Consider the following 26,058-nt stretch of genomic DNA (forward strand, 5'->3'; position numbering starts at 1 on the left):
GAGGTTGCTCATTTTCTATTTATAACAAATGCTGTCTGTTGATTATTTGAATTAAACATTTGTGAATAAATGTTGTCCAGGCATCTTCTTTCCCACCATTGTGGAAATTTAAAAGGAAACATGGCGTGGGGAATTGTCCATCGTTGTAATACCAGCTTTAAATTCTGGGGGCATCTGGGCCGATGGCCACGTATTCGGGACGTGGGCTCAGTTCCTTCAAGGTTTCAGCAATCCGTCCCGATGCCAATACATTTTTTTTTTTTAAACCTCTGACACCAAAGGTAGACGGAGGTTATGTATTCACCCCTGTTTGTCTGTCTGTGAACAGGATATCTCAAAACGTTATGAACGGATTTGGACGAAAGTTGGTGGCAGGGTTGGGTGTGTGACAAGGGCAAATTGATTCGATTTTGGTGAAGATCCGGATCTGCATCCAGATGCAAGAGTTTATTGATTTTTTTTTTTTTAAGTGATTCTTCACCATTGAGAGATAGGGCCAAAAACGATATATAGCAAGATATTTCAAAACGTTGTGGGAAGATTCGGATGAAACTTGGCGGACAGGTTTTGTGTGCGGCGGGGATGAATTGATTTGATAGCGGTTAAGGCCCGGATGCAGATTGTGCCTATCAGTCGGATACAGAATGTAAACTTCAGCCAACAGAAGTATGTGCTCTATCGAGTGCCATTCTTGATCTCCACCCATCTACTTCTGTTCCCATATATATTTACACTGTTTTTATCATTCATGCGATGTGGTGTTTTCACCATGTGCACTCGAAGTAAAAAGTGGGGTTGAACAATTTCTTCATGTCCATCCATCCGTCCATCTGTCTGATCAGTTTATGATCGAGGAACAACTTATTTCATTCAAATGTTACATTGTACTCTATTTTGAACATGAATAGAAAGCCAAGTCTGCCGTTTTACCATACTTTGGCTTTGAATTTGTCCTGATCGCACATGCGCAGAAAGGAGTGAGCTCAAAAAATTTTTTTTGCTCTATCTGCCTCCCTGTCAGTGAAACAAAATTGAGAGTCATTCTAAACTGGAAACATACTGTTTTTTAAGGACTATATAAAGGACACAAACAACAGACACAAAGAACTTATGTAATGTGTTCAATTGGCTGATGCAGGAGGCACTGGGTAAAATGGCGGTAAAACCCGGAATTGATTTATTTATATGCCTTTACACCTCGTTAAACCTTCATGAAATTTAATTACATACTTCAACAATGTCGAACACAAATTGCCTTCATAATAATTCCAAGAACCATGATATCCAGTTAACCCTCAAATATCGTGAGTTTTGACAAATCATGGGCAACCTATTGTTCTGATTTCGTTATCATGGGATTTCATTTCGACCAATCACGATTTTTGAGCTGAGATAAGTCATCATTTGCATCCCTCGTGTGAACTATTATCTCCCATTAAGAGCATCGTAGTGTTTCTCACACACCGTTTTTAATGAGCCCAAACATAAAGCGATGGACAAAGTTAGTTGTGCCAAAAGGCAGTGAAAGGTTATGACGTTGGGTGAAAAGATAGAGTTGTTAGATCGGTTGGCTTGAGCTGAAAGTGGGCTGCCATTACAGTATAAATGAATCGACTGTGGTATATACACGAAAGTGAGTCAGATATCCATGTAAATGTTGGCGCCAGCGCCCCACGAAGTGCAAAACTCTCATTCCAGTCCCGTGATCCTCATATTGAAAGGATGGGAAGAGCCTTTAATGCTTAGATCGAGGACCAAACAGAAAAGGTCCCTTTGAGTGAATCTGTGACACGGGAGAAATCATTGCAGATATTCCCATCGTTTCCATGAGATGAAGGTTTCCGGGGCCGAAGGCTCGATTTCAACCACAGCTACCCACAAGTTCCATGCCAGCATGGGCTGGATTGAAAAGTTCAAAAGAACATTCGGCCTCCATAATATCAAACTAATTGGGGAAGCAGCATCGGCAGACCATAATGCTGCGAAAAAACTACCCACCACAGCTCATGGAACGAATTGAGGTGAAGGGATTTATATCAGAGCAAGTATTTAATGCTGATTAGATGGGATTATTCTGCAAGAGGATGCCATCTGATACCTTTCTCTCCAAGCAGGAAAGATCTGCTCTAGGGTTCAAGGTAAAGTGGTTTAAGATTGGCTTACCCTTCTCCTGTGTGGAAATGCTGCAGGCTACTTTGTTGAAAAGCCAATGATGCTCTTCCGATCACTGAATCCTGCTCCCTGTTCCAGCTTCCCCTTCCCCCCTCCCCGCTCCCCCTATCCCCCGCCCTGCTACCCACTCCAACAGCATCATCATCCCGATCTAAGTCTTGTGTTTTCTATTTATGGCAGAGTGTAGTACGAGTACGTAATGTTCTTACACTGACCCACCTCGAAGTTTTGGAAAAACCACCTCGTTGTTTTGAAATAAATTAAAAAGGTAAAAGTCTTGTATTTTCGTTTAATTTACGCTGCACTTATTTTACTTTCATGTTTATTTCAATGTTAATATCCTGATTTTTTAATGTTCGTATATATATATATATATATATATATATATATATATATATATATATATATATATATATATATATATATATATATATATATATATATATATATATATATATATATATATATTGTTATGGCTGTGGAAATTCGCAGAACACCATAAAGGTCCGTAGTTCAGTTATGCCGCTAAGTTTATGTTCAGATAGATTTCCCCACCATTGTTTAGAGGGATTTCTTCGTGTTCACCGGGCTGTGATCCTTTGAGGTAGGTTTTTCTTTTCTATCGTTATTTTGAAGCAACCACATCTCTACCACCATTACAACAACCAACATCGCTCCCCTTAACCACAACACCAACCACAACCACACCATCCTCACCACTTTGCCAGCAACCGTCAACATCTCCACGCCACAAACATCACCTCACCTTCGTCTCCGAAACGACGCCATCTTTGCACCAGCCATGGCGAGTCCCCAGCGAACAGCATCGCTGCAAACCGACACGGGAGGTTTCGTTGTGAGTGCAAGTTTGGTGATTTCTACAACGTCCGCTGTGTGGAAGCTTCGCCTCGAAAAATGGATCACAGGAGAGAAAGGGGCGGAGCCTGTGGGGGTCGAAGGGTATTGACTTCTACCACATATGTGTGGAAGCTTCGCTCTCAGAGAATCGGATCCAGAGGGCCGGTGATCTCTACCACGTCGGCTTTCCGGGCAGAGGTCAGAGGTCAGTGGTCAGAGAGCAAAGGCCAAATCTCGTCTCCCCGGCCCTATATAAGGGCGAGCAGAACGGAGCTTCACGGCAGTCTGGAGGGGTCGGAGAGCCGAGTGGAGCCTGAAGTCTGGAGAGAGTCAGTCGGGGAAAGCCAAGGAGCTGCGTGGAGACCACAGCTGGGGAGAGCTTGCCAGCACCAAGGCAGTCCGAGGTGATCGGACCTCGGCGCAGTTCGCGCATCGCTGAGGAACGGACGGGTTCTTAGAGCATTCGACTCTTATAGAGCATCAACTCTTATGGAGCATCAACTCTGACAGAGCACTAAAAGACCCGTTCGTTCCTCTCAAACAGTGTTGCCGGCCGGGGCCCGGATCACCTCGCTTTGGCAAGGCCGCAATCAGGCGCGGCTGTCCTAGCGGCCGTGGGAAACAGACGTCGCGACCTGCCCATCGTCGCAAGGCCACAATCAGGCGCGGCTGTCCTAGTGGTCGTGGGAAACAGACGTCGCGACCTGCCCATCGTCGCACCACGAGGGTGCAGGTAACCCGCATCGGTCTCGTGGGCTCATTCGGTCAACCAAGGCTCACGCAATATAAAGATCCACGGACCCTGTCTGCCACTCTTGTCTATGAGAGTGGCCTTTTCCTTTTCTTTTGAGTGAATCTTGTGGCGCCGAGTCTGACAAGTAAAAACTGTTAAGTGACTGTACATTAATAATAACCATATTCGGTCGTAGTGCTTCCCTTGCTTTTGCTTGCCTGCATGATTGACTGTATATGTGTATGTGTAAAATAAATGTGCTTTGTTCAAATGTACCCCGTTTGTCGCATCCTCCTTTCCCCACATTGAAATGCCATCTTGCATCGCGGAATAATTAGTAGGGTTTTAAATACCCAGGAAATAGAATCGGATCCGGCGAGGTTGGGCAAAAATACCCGCTCGGTTATCACTGCAGAACCGAACGGACCGCTTAAGCAGTTCGTGTCCCAAGCCGACCTGCACCGAGGTACGGTCTCCCGGTTAGCTATCCGCGCGGGTACTTAGGTATATCGAGATTCGGCAATTGACCCTATCCTGTGTGGGTAGAAAATTGGCTAGGCCGTGGTGGGGTTGAAGACCCACCCGTGACAGGGTTCCGGCGTTGCTCCGGAAGGTCATGACTGAATTGTCCGTCTGGTGGGCGAGCTGCTACTATTAGTGGAAAGCGGCAGATCACACGCCGGCGGGCACGAATTCGTATATATATATATATATATATATATATATATATATATATATATATATATATATATATATATATATATATACATATATATATATATATATATACATATATACATATATATACATATATACATATATATATATATATATATATATATATACATATATATATATATATACATATATATATATATATATACATATATATATATATATACATATATATATATATATATATATATATATATATATATATATATATATATATATATATATATATATATATATATATATATATATACATATATATATATATATATATATATATATATATACATATATATATATATATATATACATATATATATACATATATACATATATATATATACATATATATATATATATATATATATATATATATATATACATATATATATATACATACATATATATATATATATATATATATATATATATATATATATATATATATATATATATATATATATATCCGATGATATTTGAATTAAACATTTGCAAATAAATGTTGCCCAGGCGTCTTCTTTCCCACCATTGTGGAAATATAAAAGGAAAAATGGCGTGATATCCCCATTCCCGTGATATGGCGTGAAAAATGGCGTGATATTCCCGTGATATTTGAGGGTTTACTGTATATTGCTATGTAGCATGAGAGCGTGGTATGTGAGAAGGTACAGTATCGTGGTGATGAAGACGCTGCCTATATGGCTATGTACAACGCTGATTGACGCTGCGTTCTATGGTGATCAATTAAGCTTCCATCTAAAGCTGCAACTCATCGTGGTCTTATTCCAGTGTATAAGGGTGGTGTATCAAACTGCATCAGTAAGTAGCACTCAACTTCTGGATTTTTAAAACGATCTTCAAAATCATTATTTTATTTAAAATGAAGTGCCGTCAGACCTCGCTATTCGCGGGGTATATGTTCCAGGAAAATGCCACGAATGGCGAATATACGAATAACGGGACATTGTTTCAATGGAAAAAGAGGGGATAGGTTCCCAGCGGTTCGTGATTTATGAGGGACAATCAAAAATCCCGTGAAAAACCACTAATACTTTGGTGAGGCCCATGAAAAACCACGAATATGCCTGTGAAAAAAAAAAACCATGAATATGTGAAGCACAAGTCCAGGAATGTCGAAGCAGGTCGCATTTTATAAACCGCGAATATGTGGGGTCCATGAATAGCGAATCTGCGAATAGTGGGGTCAACAGTACTGTATATACTTAAACACAGGTATCATGTTCTATAAACTTTCGAGTTTTTTCTTTCTTTCTTTTTACCTTGGTAAGTACATGTAGGTTTATCTTCCACACATTCAGGCTCTGTGATGTTTTATTTTTTAACTTCTTTCATAAAAGCCATCAAGTTTGTATCCAAAAAAATGCACGCATTTCAGTTGCATCCAAATACAAATGTAAACACATTTGTATATTTTACATTCAAATGAAAATACTTCTGATGCAATTTTGTAATGCATGCAAGATAGATTTATCCAAACAGACATACACAATCCATGGTTGTAAGTTTCATCTTGTAAATTGTTTATTAAAGCACAGAACAAAATGAATATAAAGACGTACATGCACAAATCATTTCCACATTGTTCATTGCTTTGTTTATTTTTACAGATGACACCAAACTAGTTACACTTAATAAACTTTAAAGTTGCTGTCAGACGGCTTTGCCCTCTCAGGATAAAGTAATCTATTCACTCTGAAATTACTTTCAGAATTAATTATTAATTACTATCTCATTAATTGTGCTTGTCGATAGTTAACTCGTAAAACTATTTAAATGTATTTGGAAGATAGCAAATGCATTTGAAACTGATCAATTACATTCTGTAAAAAGCCAACACTTTGTGAACAGATTCAAATTCCAATGCAAATATATTGTATATTTTCACATTAAAGCATAATTCCATTGCATGCAAATGTATCTGCACTTGAACACACCAGTGGTCTCGACATCATCTATATATTACTAAAACTCTCATCTTTTATGTATGTATGTATGTATGTATGTACCCGAAATACAGCCAAAACGGTACACGATAGCGCAAAATTTTTAGTGCCACCTTACTCACAATTCTCATGCGGTGTGCAGTATCAAGTTTCGTTAAAATCGGGCAACGAAAAAAAAATATTAAAAAACCAATTCCCGATTCAGCCAAGTATTCTTCGGGAGAATTTGATCAATGAAAACAACCTCAGCGGAATAGATCACTGGAGCTATGTCTTTTATTTTTTTGAAATTATTTTTTCATCAACCCGCTGTCACAACGGGAACCCAACGGGTTCACGGGTCGTCTAGTACCAACTAAAAGGAGGCATACATATGACCATGCACTGTGCACGAGTCAGCAAAAAAAGGCAAATATTTTGCATGACATCAAGTTAATGGAAAATTTCATCACATGACATGACACCACCACCAGAAACGTGGGAAAGTCTTTGGTGAACCTCAACAGGTGATTTGTATTTGATCAGTTACTCCTTAAAAGCACCTTTTCTAAACTCACATCTCCATCTGTTCTTTAAAAAAAGATCCCTTCCAATAACAACCAGCTTCAATGTACAGCCCAGATTTTCTGCTTATATTCTCTCGATGATGAGTACACCACCTAATTGTCAACAAAAAGTTCAGGCCGATTTCTCTCGACATATCTCTTATACTTTAAACAAAATGTGACCCTAATTCATATTTGCACATCTTTCCACCAATTGCATCCAAGATCCACTTTAGACCTGACTTGAAGCATGGAGGAAAGTACAGCATACTTATTCTTCTATTGTGATGTATCCACCAAGATTCCCTTTTTAAATCATAATCTAGGTTTCCAGAAAAAAACCTCTTTAATCCTTATTATCTCCGCCACCAAAGGTGAACGGAAGTTCTGCATTCACCCCTGTTTCTCTGTTTGTTTGTCTGCTTGTGACCATGATATCTCAAAAGGTTATAGACAGATACAGATGAAACTTGGTGGACAGGTTAGATGTGTGACAAGGACGAATTGATTCGATTTTGGTGAAGATCCTGATTGTATAATTCTTTAGATGATTATTCACCAGAGTTTGGGCCAAAAACGATGTATAGCACGATATCTCAAAAAAACATTGTGGACGGATTGTGGCAAAACTTGGTGGATGAGTTGGGTAGGTGACAACGACAAGCCGATTCGATTTTGGTTAAGATTTGGATCCAGGTCTGGCCTATCAATGGGATACAAAACGTAAACTGTTCAGCCTGGCAGAGGTATGCGCTCGACCAAGTGCCGTTCTGGTATATTTTTGGTTTTGTTGTCTCAAAGATCGAGGCTCATGGAAAAGCAAGGTGACGGAAGGTGTGAACTGACAGTAGGAAAGTGTGGCAACTCTTGTACACAGTAAGCAAGGGAATGAGCAAACAAGAAAAGAGGATAGAGAGTATGGGGGTAAAATAACTCCAACTCGTAGTCGAGGGCAGCACTCATTTAAGCTACGGACAAAAACCTTATAGACTGAGTGTTTCCGAACATACAACAGAAAACCTGGAGCAATGGAGGATGGCCAGCCTGTGCCTGGGTTTGGAGGCCAGCCCTTGCGAAATGGACAGGCCATGAGAGGTCATGGCTCATAGTTAGGCCTAGAATTTCAAGAAACTGAACCCCTTCAAGTGGCTGAAACATAATTACTTAATTGCTGATGCATTCATACTAAGTTAACATTTAATCTTGTAGTTGACAGAAATATTGATGTTACAACCCTCTCATTTAAGAGAAAGATGAGCAGAAGTCTGACAACTAAAACATGATGTTCAAGCTTATTAATAAACGTCTCACATCTATTCTCTGCAACTTTGGAAAGACTGCGATGGAGATCTTCCAACATTCTTCTGTTAATCGATGACAGATTCTAAGCTTCTGGGAAGTTCGGCTCATTTTAGTGGAATTGCCATGTTGGAGTACTTGTACGTCAGGCTGGAGTACTTGTGAAAGAAAGGGCGAAAGGCAAGTGTAGCCACCTACAAATGGACCATTGTTGGTCCACACTACTCAGCGGTGGTGGGTGGTAGCCGCACACTGCTCCCTATAATCTGTTTGCTCTGATTACTGTGCTGTAGTGTCATGTCAGCGAGACTGCCCACAGAAGGTGGTGAAAGCAATAACCACTTGAGAAAGTGAAGGTTACAGAAAACTGCTCCGTTATGAGCATTTGTGATTTGTGAAAGTGCTTATCGTCATTCTGTCGTGGAATTGTGCGCCGAGTTGAGGATGGAGAAGTTTTTGGACATTGGAAGCAAGCTTGGCTTCAAAGGAAAGGAAGTGCTGTACAGTTTGTGCCTGAACATCAAGCTCCAGCAAGAGAACAGTGTGCCCTGGAGAGGAAATGGATGGGTAGTGGGACCTTGAGAGGGTGGCGGGGGGAGGGGGGGCATAATATTATAGGCTGAAAAGAAGGCAAAAAGGTTTGGAATTTAACTACGAAGTGCTCAGATAAGTACTTATCCGGAGAATGTGAATAAAGCTCCTTGGCTTTGTTGAGGGAAAAGACAAACTGGACAACTACCTACTAAAGTTTGAGCATTTTGGCGTTAGCAATGGCTGTGGCAGGACAGGACGTGCAACATCACCCAGTGCTGTGTTAACTGAGAAAGCACTAGATGTGTATTCGAGGCTGTGCGGTGTGGCGGCCTGTTGAAATAAGTTATTATAGAGAGGCGAGATTCCAATAATCCAATACTTGGTGGTTGACTCGTTTTGTTCTCAGAGCAAATTACAATGGACACTAAATTGGGAAGAGTAAAAAAAAAAAAAGGACAAAACTTCCAACATTCATTGAACGGTTCGAACAAAGAAACGAGCGTAAACCGAAAACATTCTCACATCAAAAGTAACCATTTAAGACGCGCAAGGAGGTTCAATAAATAAACAGCTTGAAGTGGATGAACATCTGTTAAAAATGCAAGAACGTTCAGCCATCTGCCTTAGATTCCTATTCGAAAACCCTGAAACCAACTTCCTGGAACTTTAAGTCGAGTCTGTGCTTCGAAGACAGTCAATGCCCCTAATGATCATATTTTGTTGCTCAGGAATGAAAGCATTTAATTGCTGTGATATTAACTTTTTGACAATTCTTTCCGGTCAACAGACAAGAACAGGATCGCCGCAACAAACGGTTCAAACTTTTACGGAAATTAGGACCGACAAACGCGTACAGGATCGGATTAATGCAGCTGTTGCTGTATGCCAGAAATGTGGCAAGTTCTCGGTTTCGCAAAAAGATTCTGCCGCACGCGGAGAGTGGAAGAAAACAAAAATGATCGCATACGCTATGAATAATTGCTAGTAAGTGGAAGGGCATCCAGCATATTACAAATACAACAACTACTGTTATCAATAAATACAGTGACCGACGATACCTTGGGACTGAGGTCCGAGTCGGTACCTTGCGCCGTTGGTGCATCAGTTTGTATACGATCATCGATGATATGATGCCGATGAACAGAACTGGCAGGATAAAACCAAGGATGCTTTTTACAAAGGAATAAACTGCCAATTTTTCTCTGCCGAACAAATCTGGAGAACAAGTTGATTGTCCACGATTATTCGAATGACGATACTCATCGACTTCCAAAATGTGAGGGGGGATGGATGGAAAAGCTGCAAACAACCAAAGAGCGACGGCCACAATCCGTGCGCGGGTAATCGTTCGCCAACGAGGAGCCGAAATTGGCCAGACCACGGCGATGTAGCGATCGACGCTCAGTGCGGCAAGGGAGAACACGCTGGTGTAGAAACTGTGCATGGTCACGAAAGAACAGAATTTGCACCACGATCTTCCAAATATCCAGGAACTCCAAAGTTTTTCCAAAGCAAAGAACGGTAAGATGGAGAGCAGGAGAACATCGGCACCCGCCAGGTTTCCAATGTAGACCGAGGTCACATTGGATTTGAATGGCTTGAGAAGACACACGACCAACACAAGTAGATTTGCTGGAACGCCAATACAAACGATGAAGAGGTACAGGGCTGCCGTTGCATTTCCTGAAAGTATATGTGACGTTCCATTTTTTTCTGTCAGGGAGCCTGATAACGTTGAGTTGAATCTCGAGCAATCGTCTTGCAGGATCCCCATCGTGCCCTGGTCTTGGTGAATGCAGGAACCCTCCGAGCTGTAGAACCTCTGCTGACAACTGCAATTTAGCAACAAAGAAAACAAAGCATTTTTTGGATTAATCAAAATATCCAGCATTGTCTGCAACTAATATGTTCACAACCAAATCTTCTTGTGACCATATATAAGAAGTGTTCGTATGATAACAGTTGTGAACACCGTGCGTAATATTTAAGCTAAACTCCCTGAATGAAATTGAACTTTCCTTGCAAGTATCACTTCAGTGCTTATAATAGAATTGGCTTCATGAGTTTCTCATCAGATCTCATGAGAAAAGTATCGCAGGACACCGTCAGGGGCATCCTTGCATGGAATTTATCGACATACAATCAAAGTGAACCAAAACCAAAACCAAACATTTTACTCAACAGCGATTTGATTGCCAAATACACAACCGGTCAAAAGTTTTAGAACACCCCTATTTTTCCAGTTTTTATTGAAATTTAAGCAGTTTAATGTTTCAATGTCCTCTGAAATTAAAGCAGAGAACAAATAAACAATTACAGATTAAAAAAAACAAATCATGGAATCATTTTGTTGAACAAAATTTAATCTAAAATTTTGACTCATCAAAGTAGCCACCTTTTGCAGATGTAACAGCCGAACATACTCGTGGCATTCTTTCGACAATGGAAATCAAATATTGTTCGGAAAGTTCTTCCCAACACTGTTGCAGAAGTTCCCACAAATGTGTTTCACTTGTAGGTTGCTTTGCTTTCACCCTTCTGTCCAGTTCATCCCAAACCAGCTCGATGGGGTTTAAGTCTGGAGACTGTGTTGGCCATTCCATGATTTGAAGCCTACCGTTTTGTTCCTTTCTTCTCAGGTAGTTCTGACACAGCCTGGAGGTATGTTTTGGGTCGTTATCTTGCTGAATGATAAACCCCCGACTAACTAGGCATAGACCAGAGGGTATTGCATGGCGCTGCAAAATGCTGTGGTCGCCCTTCTGTTTCAGGGTGCCAGTCACTGTGCAAGTCGCCGACTCTGGATCCAGCAAAAGAGCCCCAGATCATCACGCTTCCTCCTCCATGTTTGACAGTTGGTGTCACACACTGAGGAACCATCGTTTCGCTTACTCAACGGCGTACAAAAACCCTGCGAGATGAACCAAAGATTTCTAATTTTGATTAATCGGTCCATAAGACCTTACAGTTTTCAGTAGTCCACTGGTGGTGCTTCATGGCACAGGCAAGCCTCTTTCTTATTTTACCATCTTAGCAGGTCAGGTCAGGCATGGGAGCATGTGCCAGAACAGCAAGTCACTGCGTCCACTTTCCACCGGTACTCCAGGGACCTCCGTTTGGCCATCCCCAAGGCAGATGCCTGGCCCATCCCCATCTCCTTGAGATGCCGGTCAACCTGCTGCAACCACAAGGCACGTGGTCGGCCCATTGGCCTCCTCCACTCATGAGACTCCCTCGCTGAGAGAATCTGGTGAGCAGGATCAGCATCAGGAAAGCGAGCCACATATCCATACAACCACAACTGATGCTCACGGACTATGCAGGTAACAAATCTCATTTGAGACTCTCTCAACAACCGCTCGTTGGACACAAAGGCCGACCAGTGATAGCCAAGGATTCTCTGAAGAGACCTGGTACCAAAGAAATTAAGTCTCCATCTCAGATCCCTGGTCAGAGTCCAAGTCTCACATCCATAGAGCAAGACTGGAATCACCAAGGGCTTGAAGACTCGGACTTTCCTCCTCCTGCACAGGTACCGGCAGCGCCACACCCCGTGATCCAATGAATCCATGACTCCCCAGGTCAGACCCAGAATCCATTGACCTCTGACTCACAGCCAGCAGAGACATGAACATCACTGCCAAGGTAAGTGAATCTCTCCACGACCTCAACATCCTCACCACAAACAGGTACAGACAGGACGATCACAGAACTTACTGAACGTGTTTCTAACTTACAGCTACCGTATAATGGCGTATTGGCAGCGTTTAGGGGACTTGGTATATACAAATGGGCTTCACAAGAGGAACCCGTCAGTGTTCCAGACTCCATGTTGAGTAGATGTCAATGTCAGTAGCAGTGGCAGTAGCAGTAGCAGTAGTAGTAGTAGTAATAGTAGTTCGAGAGATAATAGTGTTGTCAATGTTAGTAGTAGTAGTATTAGTAGTAGCAGTAGTAGTAGCAGTAGTAGTTCGAGAGAATTTAGTGATGTCAATGTTAGTAGTATTAGTAGTAGCAGAAGTAGTTCGAGAGAATTTAGTGATGTCGATGTTAATAGTAGTAGTAGTAGTTCGAGAGAATTTAGTGTTGTCAATGTTAGTAGTATTAGTAGTAGCAGTAGCAGTAGTAGTAGCAGAAGTAGTTCGAGAGAATTTAGTGACGTCGATGTTATTAGTAGTAGTAGTAGTTCGGGAGAATTTAGTAATGTCGATGTTAATAATATTAAATTTTGTCAGGTCAGGTTCGATCTGTGACCTGCTACAGGTACCATGTAAACCTGTACTAACCTGTTCCATGGTCGGGTTGTCGGCGACGAAACCGTCTCCCCCACCAGGTTTTCTGGTGAGGAGGGTGTTTGGATATGGACACCCAGCAGGATTAAAAACAAAACCTGTCAAAGGGCGGAGGAGCTCCTTGTGAGCCAACGGCCATCCATATCTAGTGCCCAACTGTGTCTGCGGACGTCCTCCTGCAGTTGGGTCACTTCTTATTAGGAGGTTGGTGGCAGGATTTGCACTCCGGCCACCGTCAAACCCTTCATTCCGCAAAACGTAAAAACGCAAAAAAATCTGAAAACCCACTCCGTGGGAGTACCTCCTGTGCAGCTTCCCTTCGCAGGGCAGCTCACCGGATGATGGGATTGGGGCAAAGCCTTCGGGACCCCCAATCTTTGATAGGAGGGAAACCACGGGGTAACATCCCTGGGTCAGATTGCGGGAGAGTGTGTCGGAGTGGTGCTGAGGTGTCGTCCACCAGACGGCGGTCTCCTTGGGTTAACCTGAGGCGGTCCCTTCGGGTGGGTGCCTGGAATGTCCTATCCCTAAGAGAGGATGATCACCTGTCTGTTATCATCTGAGCTCAAGCGTTTGGACATCGGGATTGCAGCTCTCTCTGAGGTTCGGAGACCGGATTGCGGCGAGATAATGGTGGGTGGTTACACCTACTATTGGTCTGGTCGCTCTGATGGTTACCATACCCAAGGAGTTGCTGTAGCTGTGTCCAATAAGCTGACCCCAATGATAATTGAGGTAACACCGGTCAACGAGCGTATTATGAGATTAAGGATTCGTCACTCCTTAGGTGTCATTTCCCTGGTCTCTGTTTATGCTCCGACTGAGGCGAGTGATCTCACCGTGAAGGATGCATTCTACGCCACACTCGAGTCTGTGGTTGATCAGTGCCCCAGACGAGATACACTTCTAATCTTGGGGGATTTCAATGCATCGACTGGAACTGATAGGGATGGTTATGAGACATGTGTTGGTCCCCATGGGTCAGGAACTATGAACCAGAATAGCACTAAGTTCCTTGACTTTGCAAGAAGTCATGGACTTAGGGTGGCTGGTTCATGGTTTCAGCGCCCACAAGCTCATCGCTGGACTTGGTATTCCAACGCTGGCGGTGTGGCAAAGGAGATTGACCATGTCCTCATTGACGGTCGTTGGAGGATGATCCAGAACTGCAGGGTCTACCGGAGTGCTCAGTTCCTCAATACTGACCACAGGCTTGTTGTAGCAACTCTAAAGCTGCACCTTCAATCCTGGAGAATGGTACCATCCCAGCCTAGGCTGGATGTTTCCAAGCTCAGGGATGAGAGAGTGGCTGAGGAGTTTGTGAACAGGCTGAGTGGACACTTGGGGGGTCTGGGTGCTTTGGGGGGTCCTGAAGAGTTGTGGAGCACCTTCAAGACCACCGTCCTTGATGTTGCCGGTGGATGCCTTGGAGCTCACCGCAGGGCAAAGAAGAATTTTGTCTCTCAAGGGACACTGGATACCATTGACCAGAGTCGCAGGGCCAGGCTGAATGGCAGAGCTGAGCTGTTCAGGGAGCTGAGGCGTAAAACTGTACGTGCACTGAGGGTGGACAAGGAGGCCTATGTGCGAGGAATCTGTGAGAGGGTAGAGCATCACCTGTGGACAGGTGATTCTCGTCCCGCTTACAGGGGAATTCGCGCATTACGTTCATCCAAGCCCATCCCTCGGAGCACTGCAGTTCGAGCAGAGTGGTAGGCTCTTGACAGAGTCTGAAGTGAAGGCCCGCTGGGCCAGTTACTTCGAGCGGTTGTACCAGGCTGATCCCCCAGCTGTCGAGTTGGACGTCAAGGGTGTTACAATCTCTGTTGCTGACCCTCGAATCAACTGTGGTCCACCTTCGCTTGTGGAAACACGGGCTGCGGTGAACCAGTTGAAACGGGGCAAAGCTCCAGGGATCTGTGGCATCCATGCCGAACTTCTCAAGGCTGGTGGAAATGCTGCATCGTGTTGTTGCATGCAGTTTTGTGCTCTGCCTGGAACACAGGCATCATCCCAACTGACTGGAAGAGGGGCCTTGTTGTCCCTCTCTGGAAAGGGAAGGGTGATCGCCAAGACTGCAACAACTACCGAGGGGTGACGCTGCTCTCAGTGCCGGGCAAGGTCTTTGCTCGGATAATTCTTGATAGGGTTCGCCACCATCTGCTTGAGCACGACCATCCAGAGCAGTTAGGCTTTACACCAAAGAGGTCAACGATTGACCGTATCCTTGCACTTCGTGTCCTCACCAAACGCAGACGAGAGTTTCGGCAGGGGCTGCTTGCAGCCTATGTTGATCTCTGTAAAGCGTTCGATTCAGTGAATCGGGACGTCCTCTGGAGGATTCTTGGTCTTCGTGGGGTGCCACCGAAACTGATCGATCTGATGTCTGAACTCTACTCTGGTACTGAGAGTGCTGTGAAGTGTGGTGGTACCATCTCTGACTTATTTCCAGTTGTTACTGGAGTTCGTCAGGGATGTGTACTTGCCCCCACACTTTTCAGCACTTGTATGGACTGGATTTTTGGGAGGATGTCGGAGAGATCAAGTTGCGGTGCATCGTTTGGGAATGTCAAGATCTCGGACCTTGATTTTGCAGATGATGCAGTCATCTTTGCGGAGACTTTAGACATCCTCTTGGGGGCCCTCGAGGTGCTGAATGAGGAGTCGGAGCCGCTGGGATTACGGGTTTCTTGGGTCAAAACTAAGATCCAGGCTTTCGGTGACATCTTGGATGCTGCTGTCCTGTCTGTGTCTGTTTGTGGTGAGGATGTTGAGGTCGTGGAGAGATTCACTTACCTTGGCAGTGATATTCATGTCTCCGCAGGTTGTGAGCCGGAGGTCAATAGACGTCTGGGTCGGGCCTGGGGAGTCATGGATTCACTGGATCATGGGGTGTGGCGCTGCCGGTACCTGTGCGGGAGGACGAAAGTCCGAGTCTTCAGGTCCTTGGTACTTCCAGTCTTGCTCTATGGGTGCGAGACTTGGACTTTGACCAAGGATCTGAGACGGAGACTTAATTCCTTTGGTACCAGGTCTCTTCGAAGAATCCTTGGCTATCGCTGGTCGGATTTTGTGTCCAACGAGCGGTTGCTGAGAGAGACTCGGATGAGATTTGTTACCTGCATAGTCCGTGAGCGTCAGCTGCGGCTGTATGGACATGTGGCTCGTTTTCCTGACTCTGATCCTGCTCACCAGATTCTCTCAGCGAGGGAGTCTCATGAGTGGAGGAGACCAGTGGGCCGACCATGTGCCTTGTGGTTGCAGCAGGTTGACCATCATCTCAAGGAGATGGGGGTGGGCCTGGCATCTGCCTGGGGGATGGCCAGACGGAGGCCCCTGGAGTACCGGCGGAAAGTGGATGCAGCGACGCGCTGTTCTGGCACATGCTCCCATACCTGACCTGATGTTAATAGTAGTAGTCGTTCGAGAGAATTTAGTGATGTCGATGTTGGCAGCAGTAGTACTTTGAGAGAATTTAGTGTTGTCAATGTTAGTAGTAGTAGTAGTAGTCGTAGTAGTAGCAGAAGTAGTTCGAGAGAATTTAGTGATGTCGATGTTATTAGTAGTAGTAGTAGTAGTTCGAGAGAATTTAGTGATGTCGATGTTGGTAGTAGTAGTAGTAGTAGTTCGAGAGAATTTAGTGATGTCAATGTTATTAGTAGTAGTAGTAGTAGTAGTTGGAGAGAATTTACTGATGTCGATGTTGGTGGTGGTAGCAGTAGTAGTAGTAGTACTTTCAAGTAACGTGTTGCAAAGTGTGAACAACGTTCGTGTAGCGTGCTTACAAAACGTTACTCATAGTTTAGAAATAACTTTCGGGTACGCTAAACATTACTTCGACGTGTTTCGACTTATGAGTAACTTATAAGTAACGTGTTTCAACGTGTGTCAACGATCGCATAACGTGCTTACAACTTATGGCCAGCGTAGCGGAACGTGTGAGTCATACGCCGGCATACGTCGTAAAATTTCAAGCATGAAAAAATTCGAGGAAAACCCAAAAGTTCAACGTTTAAAGCCAGCGTACTACGGCGTATGGGAGTGTTTTTCAGCGTGCTCTCAATGTTATCAAAACTTCCCCATAACGTATTCGACGTGAACCAGCGTTTTAGACAAATTTTCCAAAAATCGGCATAAGCTGGCTAAAACGTCAAGGTGTGACCGGGCCTTTAGGACAGGAATTAGCAATTTGTTCAGGGAAGCTAACATCGTGTTTGCGAAGGACACCGTGGGATATTTAACGTCCACCAACAAATTCCGGCAGATGGGGCTCCCAGTTCAACGTCCATCCGAGAGACGACACACACATTGATGAACCACCCAGCCTCTGAAACACCAGGATGAATGTTTATGATGGGTCAGGCTCAAACTGGGCTTGACAGTTTAGACGTGAGTGTGCGTACCTCGAGGCCATTCCGCCAGCCTGAACATGTGCATCATCGATGCGGTCTGAGAGTATAAGCTGCAAACTGTTCTTGCTCTCAAAATGTAACTTGAGGGTGAGTCGGAGTTACCCATTGGAGTTTGGGATGGGCGTGAATCAGGCTCAAAATAAAAAAATCTGTCGAATCTCAAACTCGTTCCCAACATGTACACGACCGGTCTAAAGATTTAGAACACCCCCATTTTTCCAGTTTTTATTGAAATTTAAGCAGTTCAAGTCCAGTGAATAACTTGAAATGGGACAAAGTTAAAGGCCCTATAACATATTAAAAATCTATAACACAACGAAACGTTCTGTGTCTGTTACCAATGCGTTATACATAAGACCAAGTCGCTATGAATACGTCCGAATCTTTAAAAAAAAACATCAAAAGTTCAACGTAAGCCAGCGTTTTAGATACATTTTAATACGTTGCCATCGCTGGCTAAAACGTCAAGGTGTGACCGTGCCTTAACCTGTATCATACATTTCATTCAGTGGCACGCCGCACCCTCGGCCAACGATGCTCCCCCGCACCCTTGTGCTGCATAAGCAAAAAGAAGATGGGCAGGTACAAAGCATTCTGCAAAGCTGTGCACAGGTAGTTGTAAAGATAAATGCAAGGCAATTCACTGTAATAAACATTCCAAAGTCGAAGTTGCAAAAAAAATTTCACCATCAATACTGACCTGCACATCAATTTACTAATATTAACAAGATAGAGCATTTAACAAGTAATGCAGACCCTCACCGGAGGATAAATACAAAATCCATAACCTCGTGTTATCGCCGTGTAATGCTGTGTTCGTGACATGATATTTTAACAATACGTACCTTCGGATGAACGTATCAATTCCAGTCTAGAGTCTTAGACCATGAAGCCAACGCACCCTCAGATGGCGACGGTCCGGCTAACTTGGACGTAATCCTCATTCAAGGTGTATAAAATCAGCTGATGGATATATCAAATAAAAGTTTAAATGAGACGACTTGTCGAATTCTGCTTCATGTAAGTTCGCTCAGGAATGCTCGCCGAGCCTATTCTTGGAAGAGAAACTACGAACGTTTTCTTGAAAAAATGTTTTCTCTGGCCGCAGATGCCGTACATAATCTGCGCACTCCTCGCTTGTTATAGTAAAGTTAGACAACTTTGTTCCACTTTCATGATTGAAGGAAAAATAAAAAATGGAAAGACCTTTCAAATCACAGCCAATCTTTTTTTCTTCCCCAATTCAGACCCATGATATTTATCACCCCCATGAACCTTTCCAGACTTGCTGATGTAATGGTTAGAGGCATCTGCTCTGAGTCTGGGAGCTCGGTGGCTCAAACACCGGCCGAGCCATTCCAGACTTTACATTAAGTGGGACATGCTGCTTCCTTGCTTGACGTTCAGCATTTAGAAGGATAGAGCATGGACAAACAACCGAGTATTACCCCTGACAAAGAAACTGCTTCGGTAGCACCGATGCTCTGCAAGTAGAGTACAATACAAGTTGTTGTGTTTTTTGTTGTCTTTTTTTCCCCTTTAATAGCAGGAACTTTTAATCTTTTTTTATTTCATATTTTTAATTCTCTTGTGCCACAAACACAGATCGCAAGTTCTGCGCTGTAATTGGCAACTACCTCTCCCCTGATGTTTGTCCCACTGTCAGTTCTACTTTACTCGTCCGTAAACCTCGCTCCTGTAAAGAAGAAGAAAAAAAACAATTCACGGTCTTTGTAGCATTATATAAAGATTATGGTAGATTTAATAATGAACTATCTGTGTGTCTTAAGTGCATCTGTGTATGGACTCTCTCACTCTCACACACACACACACACACACACACACACACACACACACACACACACACACACACACACACACACACACACACACACACACACACACACACACACACACACACACACACACACACACTCCCATTACACGAATAACTCTCACGTCCCTTCGGGAATACATCAGGCTAATTACAAGCGGATGTGGACTTCAAGTTCCATAACACTCCGATGAACGACATATGAATACATACATCCTCATACGTATGTTACAAACATGGACAACATTCGTGAGTTTATACGTGCCAAACCGGTATGATGTGCTGAAAAAAAAGACACAACAACAGGGAGTTTGAAGCAAGCTGCTGTTTCCTGAAGCAATTACTATGGGATGTAACTTTAAAAATCCCATTTGTAAATAAAGGGTGAAGTTAGTTTTTGTGGAGCCAGTACAGAAATGATAGACAAAACGACCTGAACCCCACCAGGAGAGCCAGGAATGAGACTTGACAGAAATGAAATTTACTCCGATCCCTCCTCCTGACACCATTTCCCTTTTGAGTCAGGATCGGTGGCTCGTCCACTTGTCCCAAGACTTTCATGAACTGGTTGGTTAAGTGTGACGTAAGACTCCGGCTTATGCAGGCAGAAACTTGCAATTAGTTTAGGGTGCTGGCGATGGCCCGCTGACTCTTCCAAAGAAACGGTGGGATTTTTAACATCTACAACAGCAAATGCTAGCAGGCGGGCTGAACATCCATCTGAGGGATGAGACGCTTGACGCAACGCCCTCCCTATGATGTATAGTTTGTCGTTGAGTCGGGAATTGAACGCGGATTAAACAGCTCAAACAGCTCAACTAACTACCTCTGTTTGGAAAATTCAAGACGACTAGTCACGGTTGAACACCAACCTAGGGTCACAACATCAGACCTAAGTCTTCATCAACACGGCTAATTGATCATTTGTGCGTACTTTATCCAATTCACAAATCACCTGTTTCATATTTGGAAACAAAAAACAGTAAATACAACACAATTTGATGATGATGATGATGATGATGGCAGTTCTTCGCAGATGAAGATCAAGGGAAGACTTATTGGCAAGCTCGTTGGTGGCTCAAAAAGCCAACCCTGGATTTGCAGGTCCTGGAGCATGTCTTCCCACCTGCGCTTGGTCTTTTTTTATAGTGAAAATCAGCTTGCACAGACCAATCCCACTCTTTATATTCAGGGTTACTCCACAGTGGCTCAACGGGCTAAGACGGCTGTGGTGACGGGTAGCTGTAGCTGTTACATCAGAGTGTCCTTCTCCTAGCCATGGCTCAAGAACCTTCCCCTGAGGCATGGGGGCTAGTAACCCATAGCAGGGGGTCTACTTTGTGAGCACCAGGCATTTCCACACGCCGGTTGTCCTGCATGCCACACATCTGGGGGGACAGGCCACCTCCGAGTCCCTGAAGTTTAGCCTGGGGCTGCAAGGAACCCAGTTGATGTGTGACGCCGTGAAGAGCCGCTGCACAGGGCTTGCATATGGAGAGGCTATGTACGGCTCTCCTTTCCGCATTGCCGTGAAACAGCGGTGCCAGCCAGCGGTGAAGGCTGAAAGCGGGATGTACAAGCACACTGCCCACTACACCAACATACTAGACACATCACACTGCCATTGACACACTCATCACGAATATATATATATATATATATATATATATATATATATATATATATATATATATATATATGAGTAAATGAAACCTGTAGGTCCAAATGATGTCCAAATAATTGTTCCATCATACGAGGTTAACACCATATTTGAAATAAAAATGAGAAAACGTTTCTTTTTTTTTTTTTTAAAACAAGATGTAAATTTAAGGATTTAACATTTTTCTTTCTCTCTTTATTGTTTTTTTGTTTTTTTTAAATTGATTTATGTCCTTTTTTTAATCCATTTATAAACCTTTTAGTTGAGCAGTCATGACATGTTTTACTCGTTTAAACACTGTCTCTCTCAAAGAGAGACAGGAAAGAGAGAAATCCAATGGACGGTGAAACAAACATAGATGTGGAAGAGTATCGGAGTTCCTTACCTGGACAGTTCCTCTTAAACCACAGGTGGATTGGAACGAACAGCGCAACAAGGCGAGGGTAGTGTCCGCGGAGTGCAGAGCCTCCTGGAACAATCATTTGGCTCACAAATCAGGCCACGCCCCAAACAAACTCACAAATCAGGCCACGCACCAAAACATCCAATCCAAGAATCCGGGTCAGGTTTGCTTTGGTATCTGGATACAATTCAGTACCCCTGACTTGCTCAACTTGTTGGTTGATGTATTGCTGATCAAGAGGCACAAATTCCAGTGGATTCGGTCATTTTTGTAATCAAATTGCCCCAAGAATGGTGTACCCAAAGTCTTGAACACTAGTTCTGTACAAACGCAGTTCTGTAAGAGCTTCTGGGGGCAGCTCGAGTCTGTGATTCCATCTCAATGGACAATGGCTCCTGAGTTCAAATCCTGCTTGCCTGTTGAATTGACACCAGGTGGGATTGACTCAGTCTGTCATCCTACCGAGGTAGGTGCAATGAACACCAGCTTGCTGGGATGATCGAGCCATTTGAGTATCCCGCGTCGGAGTGGCGACCCCGTCCAGGATTGTGCCCAATAGCCCAAGAGACTGCTTCGGGAACACCAAAATCAAAAATGCAGCCAAATTTGATGTTGAAAAGCTTGGTGGACTGATCAAGTTGTAACCCACAAGTAAGAGAGGTAGATCAAATGGGGGTAGAAAATATCCTGACACTGGTAGTTGGAAAGGAGTTTCACTTCTTCCTTTTATGCCTGGGAGGAAAGAATGCAGTTAAGCTATCTTTTAACAAGGGCAGTTCCACAAACCTGAGAAAAGAGGAACAAGACAGTTGAGGTGTGCAATGAGCCTCATGGATTTTTTTGGTGGGGATTCAACCAGGAGGATATCAGTGGAAGATGGCCATGTATCCAGAAAGAGCCGGTGACGGTCAGACGACAGAGTCGAGGCAGGTAGACAAAATAATTCAATAATTTTTTTTTTAACCAGAGAAATTTTGGATTTCACATGTTTGGAAAAACAAAAACCAATTAGTCATTGTGAAGTGGCAGACATGAAGATGTGGTTGTTGCGCTTGAGACAGGATTGTCAGAGAAACACCGAGTCAGAGAAGTGCTGCATGGAGTAGTTTGTTAAATCAATTAATAAACAGTCGACATCATGTAACATTGATCTTGCAAAAGCTTAATGGTAATTTAACCATTAATATTAATGCAGTACTGGAAGTACTACAAATGAATGTGATGGCTTATTCAACCGCAGAATCAATATGAAATAAACTCACAAAATCAATGGGAAAAAAATTAAGGAAAAATACTCCAGATAAAAGATGCTATTCTGTATCCATCGCTTTGATTTATATATGTGCAACGTACACTCGTCCCACCACTCAAACACACTCTCTCCATGCATTACCTTCCCTTATCTTACTCTAACTAACCCCTCAACCCCTCTCTGCACACTATACTTACTAAATAAATAGACGGCTCACGCCGCATCTCTCCATCCGTACCCTGCGGAGAGCGTGTTCCACAATTAACAGAGTTGCGGGTCCTGTTTATTTGTAAAGGAGTTTTACAAACCTGGATAAAGTATTCATGTTGCAAGAACTTGTATAAATCGGAATTCATAAAATTCCACATTGAATCTTAACTCCCTGATGAGAAAAGGAAAAATATATATATAGGGGCAATACACCTGCGTGCTCACCTGGCAGAATAATGATACTGATGAGGCAATCAATGTGGGACGGAATCAGCAAAATGAACCAATGGTATGACGACGATTTGTTGTTTTTTAAAGAGTGAACAAACTTTGGTACATACCGGGTGATGAAGGTTGGAGTCAAGTTTCATTGGAATTGTGTGTGGAGTTTCTGAGAAGAAAGCAAATACATATTTTGGGGGAGGCTCAAACCAAGACCCACATTGACCCCCCCCCGCCCCCCATTGGACCACCTTAAACGCAGATCTTTTTAATATAGCGTGACCAAATTGAGTTTTAACATAACAAATATCATTTGAGCAAGGTTTGGTCACAAGCCAAGCAGAGGTTTCAGAGAAGAAGTTGCAAGGGTTTACGGAAGAACGGACTGACACACTGACGGATGGTCGATGAGCCATCCCATAAGCTTCCTGGACCACGTTCAAGGTGAGCTAAAAACTAGAACAACGCTTTTCATTCATTTCATTGTCACTGCAGCACTGCACTTGTTCTACCTGACTTGTCTCCTCTCAGAGCTCTCAACATCACGTTAACTGTAAATGCATAGAGTACATACATAATTATAGTGAACGTAGTGAGCTTCATACTTAACGCGTGCACATGAGAGAATAGGAAACAACAACAAAACAACAACAACAACAACACAATACCCTGCCAATTTGGAATCCGTGTCGTTGGCGATGACCCTTTTGCTTCCGGTTTTTATCATGGCGAATGATGCATGCCGGGAGATAAAGGCATCGACGGAGACATGAAATACCCAAATAAATTAGACATGGTGTATATTCCCTCCACTGATTTTAATAAACATATCTCCCGCATCATCAAAAAATTATTTTTAATCGTGATTTACGTTATTTGATCGCTGATCTCTAATTCAGGCCAAAGTAACCGGAAATTGCGTATACAGTTGTGAACAAGTTGAAGGTAAAGTCAGAAGCGAATGTAAGAAGAATACTACGTTCGCTTCTCGTATTTATTTTTTAGATGAGATCCTGTTCTCGGCGGTGTAGTTGTTGTTGTGAAGGTAATGTTGAGGTAATATTTATTTTTTTAGATGAGATCCTGTTCTAGGCGGTGTAGTTGTTGTTGTGAAGGTAATGTTGAGGTAATATTTATTTTTTTAGATGAGATCCTGTTCCAGGCGGTGTAGTTGTTGTTGTGAAGGTAATGTTGAGGTAATATTAATTTTTTTAGATGAGATCCTGTTCAAGGCGGTGTAGTTGTTGTGAAGGTAATGTTGAGGTATTATGCAGTGGTGTTATCACGGTTATAGAAATTCACAAATAATTAATTTGATCTATAGTATACCCAATCACACCTTTATGACTAAAAAAAATAACAACAAATCGAGAGAGTAAATACTGTAGCAGTTTTAAGACTACGTAATTTTATAATAAAGATATCTCCCGCATCATCAAAAAGTAATTTTTCATCGGGATTTACATTATTTGATCGCTGATCCCGAATCCAGGCTGAAGTAACCGGAAATTGCAGCATCGAATGTAAGAAGAATTCTATGTTCGTTCCATATATATATATATATATATATATATATATATATAGTTGCGAATTCACGCCCACCGGCGTGCGATCGGCTGCTCGACTCGAATGGCGGCCGCCTCGCCCACCGGACGGACAATTCTGTCGTGACCCTCCGGGAACTATCGCCCGGAGCCAGTCACGGGTGGGCCTTTCGACCTCACCACGATCGTGCCAATCGGCCACCCGCGTAGGATAGGGTTGTTCGCCAAACTCGACCTACCTAAGTACCCACGCGGATGGTAAACCGGGCGATCGTACCTCGCCTCAGGTAGACTCCGAACACGAACCGCTTAAGCGGTCCGTTCCGTGCTATCGGGATAACCGAGCGTTGTTATCGTCGGCCTCGACGGTTCCGATTAATTATCGGGCATATTAAGCCCACTACGAACCCTTTACGTGGAGCAAGATGGAGATTCAAACGAAGGAAAGGACGCAGCGAAACCGGGAACAATTCAACATAATGCACTTTATTTACACAACACACAGAGAGCACACATATACAGCCAAACAGTCAGAATGCGCATACATCAATTTAAAACAAAAACAACAATGCAGAGCTACGACCGAATACGCGAACACGCGGCAACACTTATACAGTTTTACTTCACAAGACACGGCGCCACAAGATCCATACAAAAACCCCGAAAAGAAAAAGGTGACTTCCCTTCCTCGCGCCGGCACGTGTTGGCCGCTCGACGCCACGGACGGAGTTTTCGGCGCTATCCCAGCGCGGATAGAAGGGGGGGGAACGTCGATGCCCGAGGTCGGGAGGGGGAAATGGCGGACGCTCCTTCCCGCCAGCGGGGTCTTGGAACCGCACCACAGCAGACCAGGCCAGCGGCCACCAGCAAGAGAAGAGGACGAGCGAGCCGGAAGACAGGAAGAGGGCAAGAGCAACCACAAAACCGCTCCGCCCGTGTCCGACTTTTTATATCCCGGAGCTCCGCCCTGTTGCTCCGCCCCATTCTTTGCTCCACCCCCCTTTGAGGCGCTTCGAGAAAGGTCTCGAAGAGGGGCGTTCCTCCTCCCCGGCCGCGTCACACCGCGCATCCACCAATCGGGCACCAGCTGCCCCACCCCGCTTCTCCTCCCTCACACCAAGCGCGGAGAAGAATGGCGCGAAAAACAGGCGGGAAAAGCCCACCGAGCGTCCTCGTTGGATTTTGTTTGAAATAAAAGATAGAAAAAGAAAAACGACTGACTCAAAGCGTCGCAGCCCGAATGGATCACATTAATGCCCTCTAAACAACGGGTTTGGGGCTAACTACACATGTACTTAAGAGATACCTCACCTACGGGACCTGAATGGTGGTTTGCGAATTTCTACAGCCCTAACAATATATATATATATATATATATATATATATATATAT

General features: G+C 43.7%; 1 protein-coding gene across 3 annotated transcripts; it reads right to left on the reverse strand.

The window, feature by feature from the left end:
- Nucleotides 1-6,012: 6,012 nt before the first annotated feature.
- Nucleotides 6,013-21,554, reverse strand: LOC147026940 (mu-type opioid receptor-like). 3 transcript variants are annotated; one of them, XM_085882848.1, is made up of 3 exons: nucleotides 21,421-21,511; nucleotides 18,040-20,935; nucleotides 6,013-10,669 (listed from the first exon to the last, which is right to left on the reverse strand). In XM_085882848.1, exons 2-3 carry the CDS (start codon nucleotides 18,195-18,197, stop codon nucleotides 9,562-9,564), a joined length of 1,266 nt encoding a protein of 421 aa, XP_085738974.1. In that variant the 5' UTR covers nucleotides 18,198-20,935; nucleotides 21,421-21,511; the 3' UTR covers nucleotides 6,013-9,561. The 3 variants fall into 3 exon arrangements, with proteins under 3 accessions (XP_085738974.1, XP_085738977.1, XP_085738976.1); XM_085882851.1 differs by having other exon boundaries at nucleotides 18,040-18,096; nucleotides 21,421-21,499; XM_085882850.1 differs by lacking the exon at nucleotides 18,040-20,935 and having other exon boundaries at nucleotides 21,421-21,554.
- Nucleotides 21,555-26,058: the final 4,504 nt, after the last annotated feature.

This window comes from Eptatretus burgeri, chromosome 5 (genome assembly GCF_056783735.1).
Source record: "Eptatretus burgeri isolate ZD-2024b chromosome 5, Ebu_testis_v1, whole genome shotgun sequence".
Lineage (NCBI taxonomy): Eukaryota > Metazoa > Chordata > Myxini > Myxiniformes > Myxinidae > Eptatretus > Eptatretus burgeri.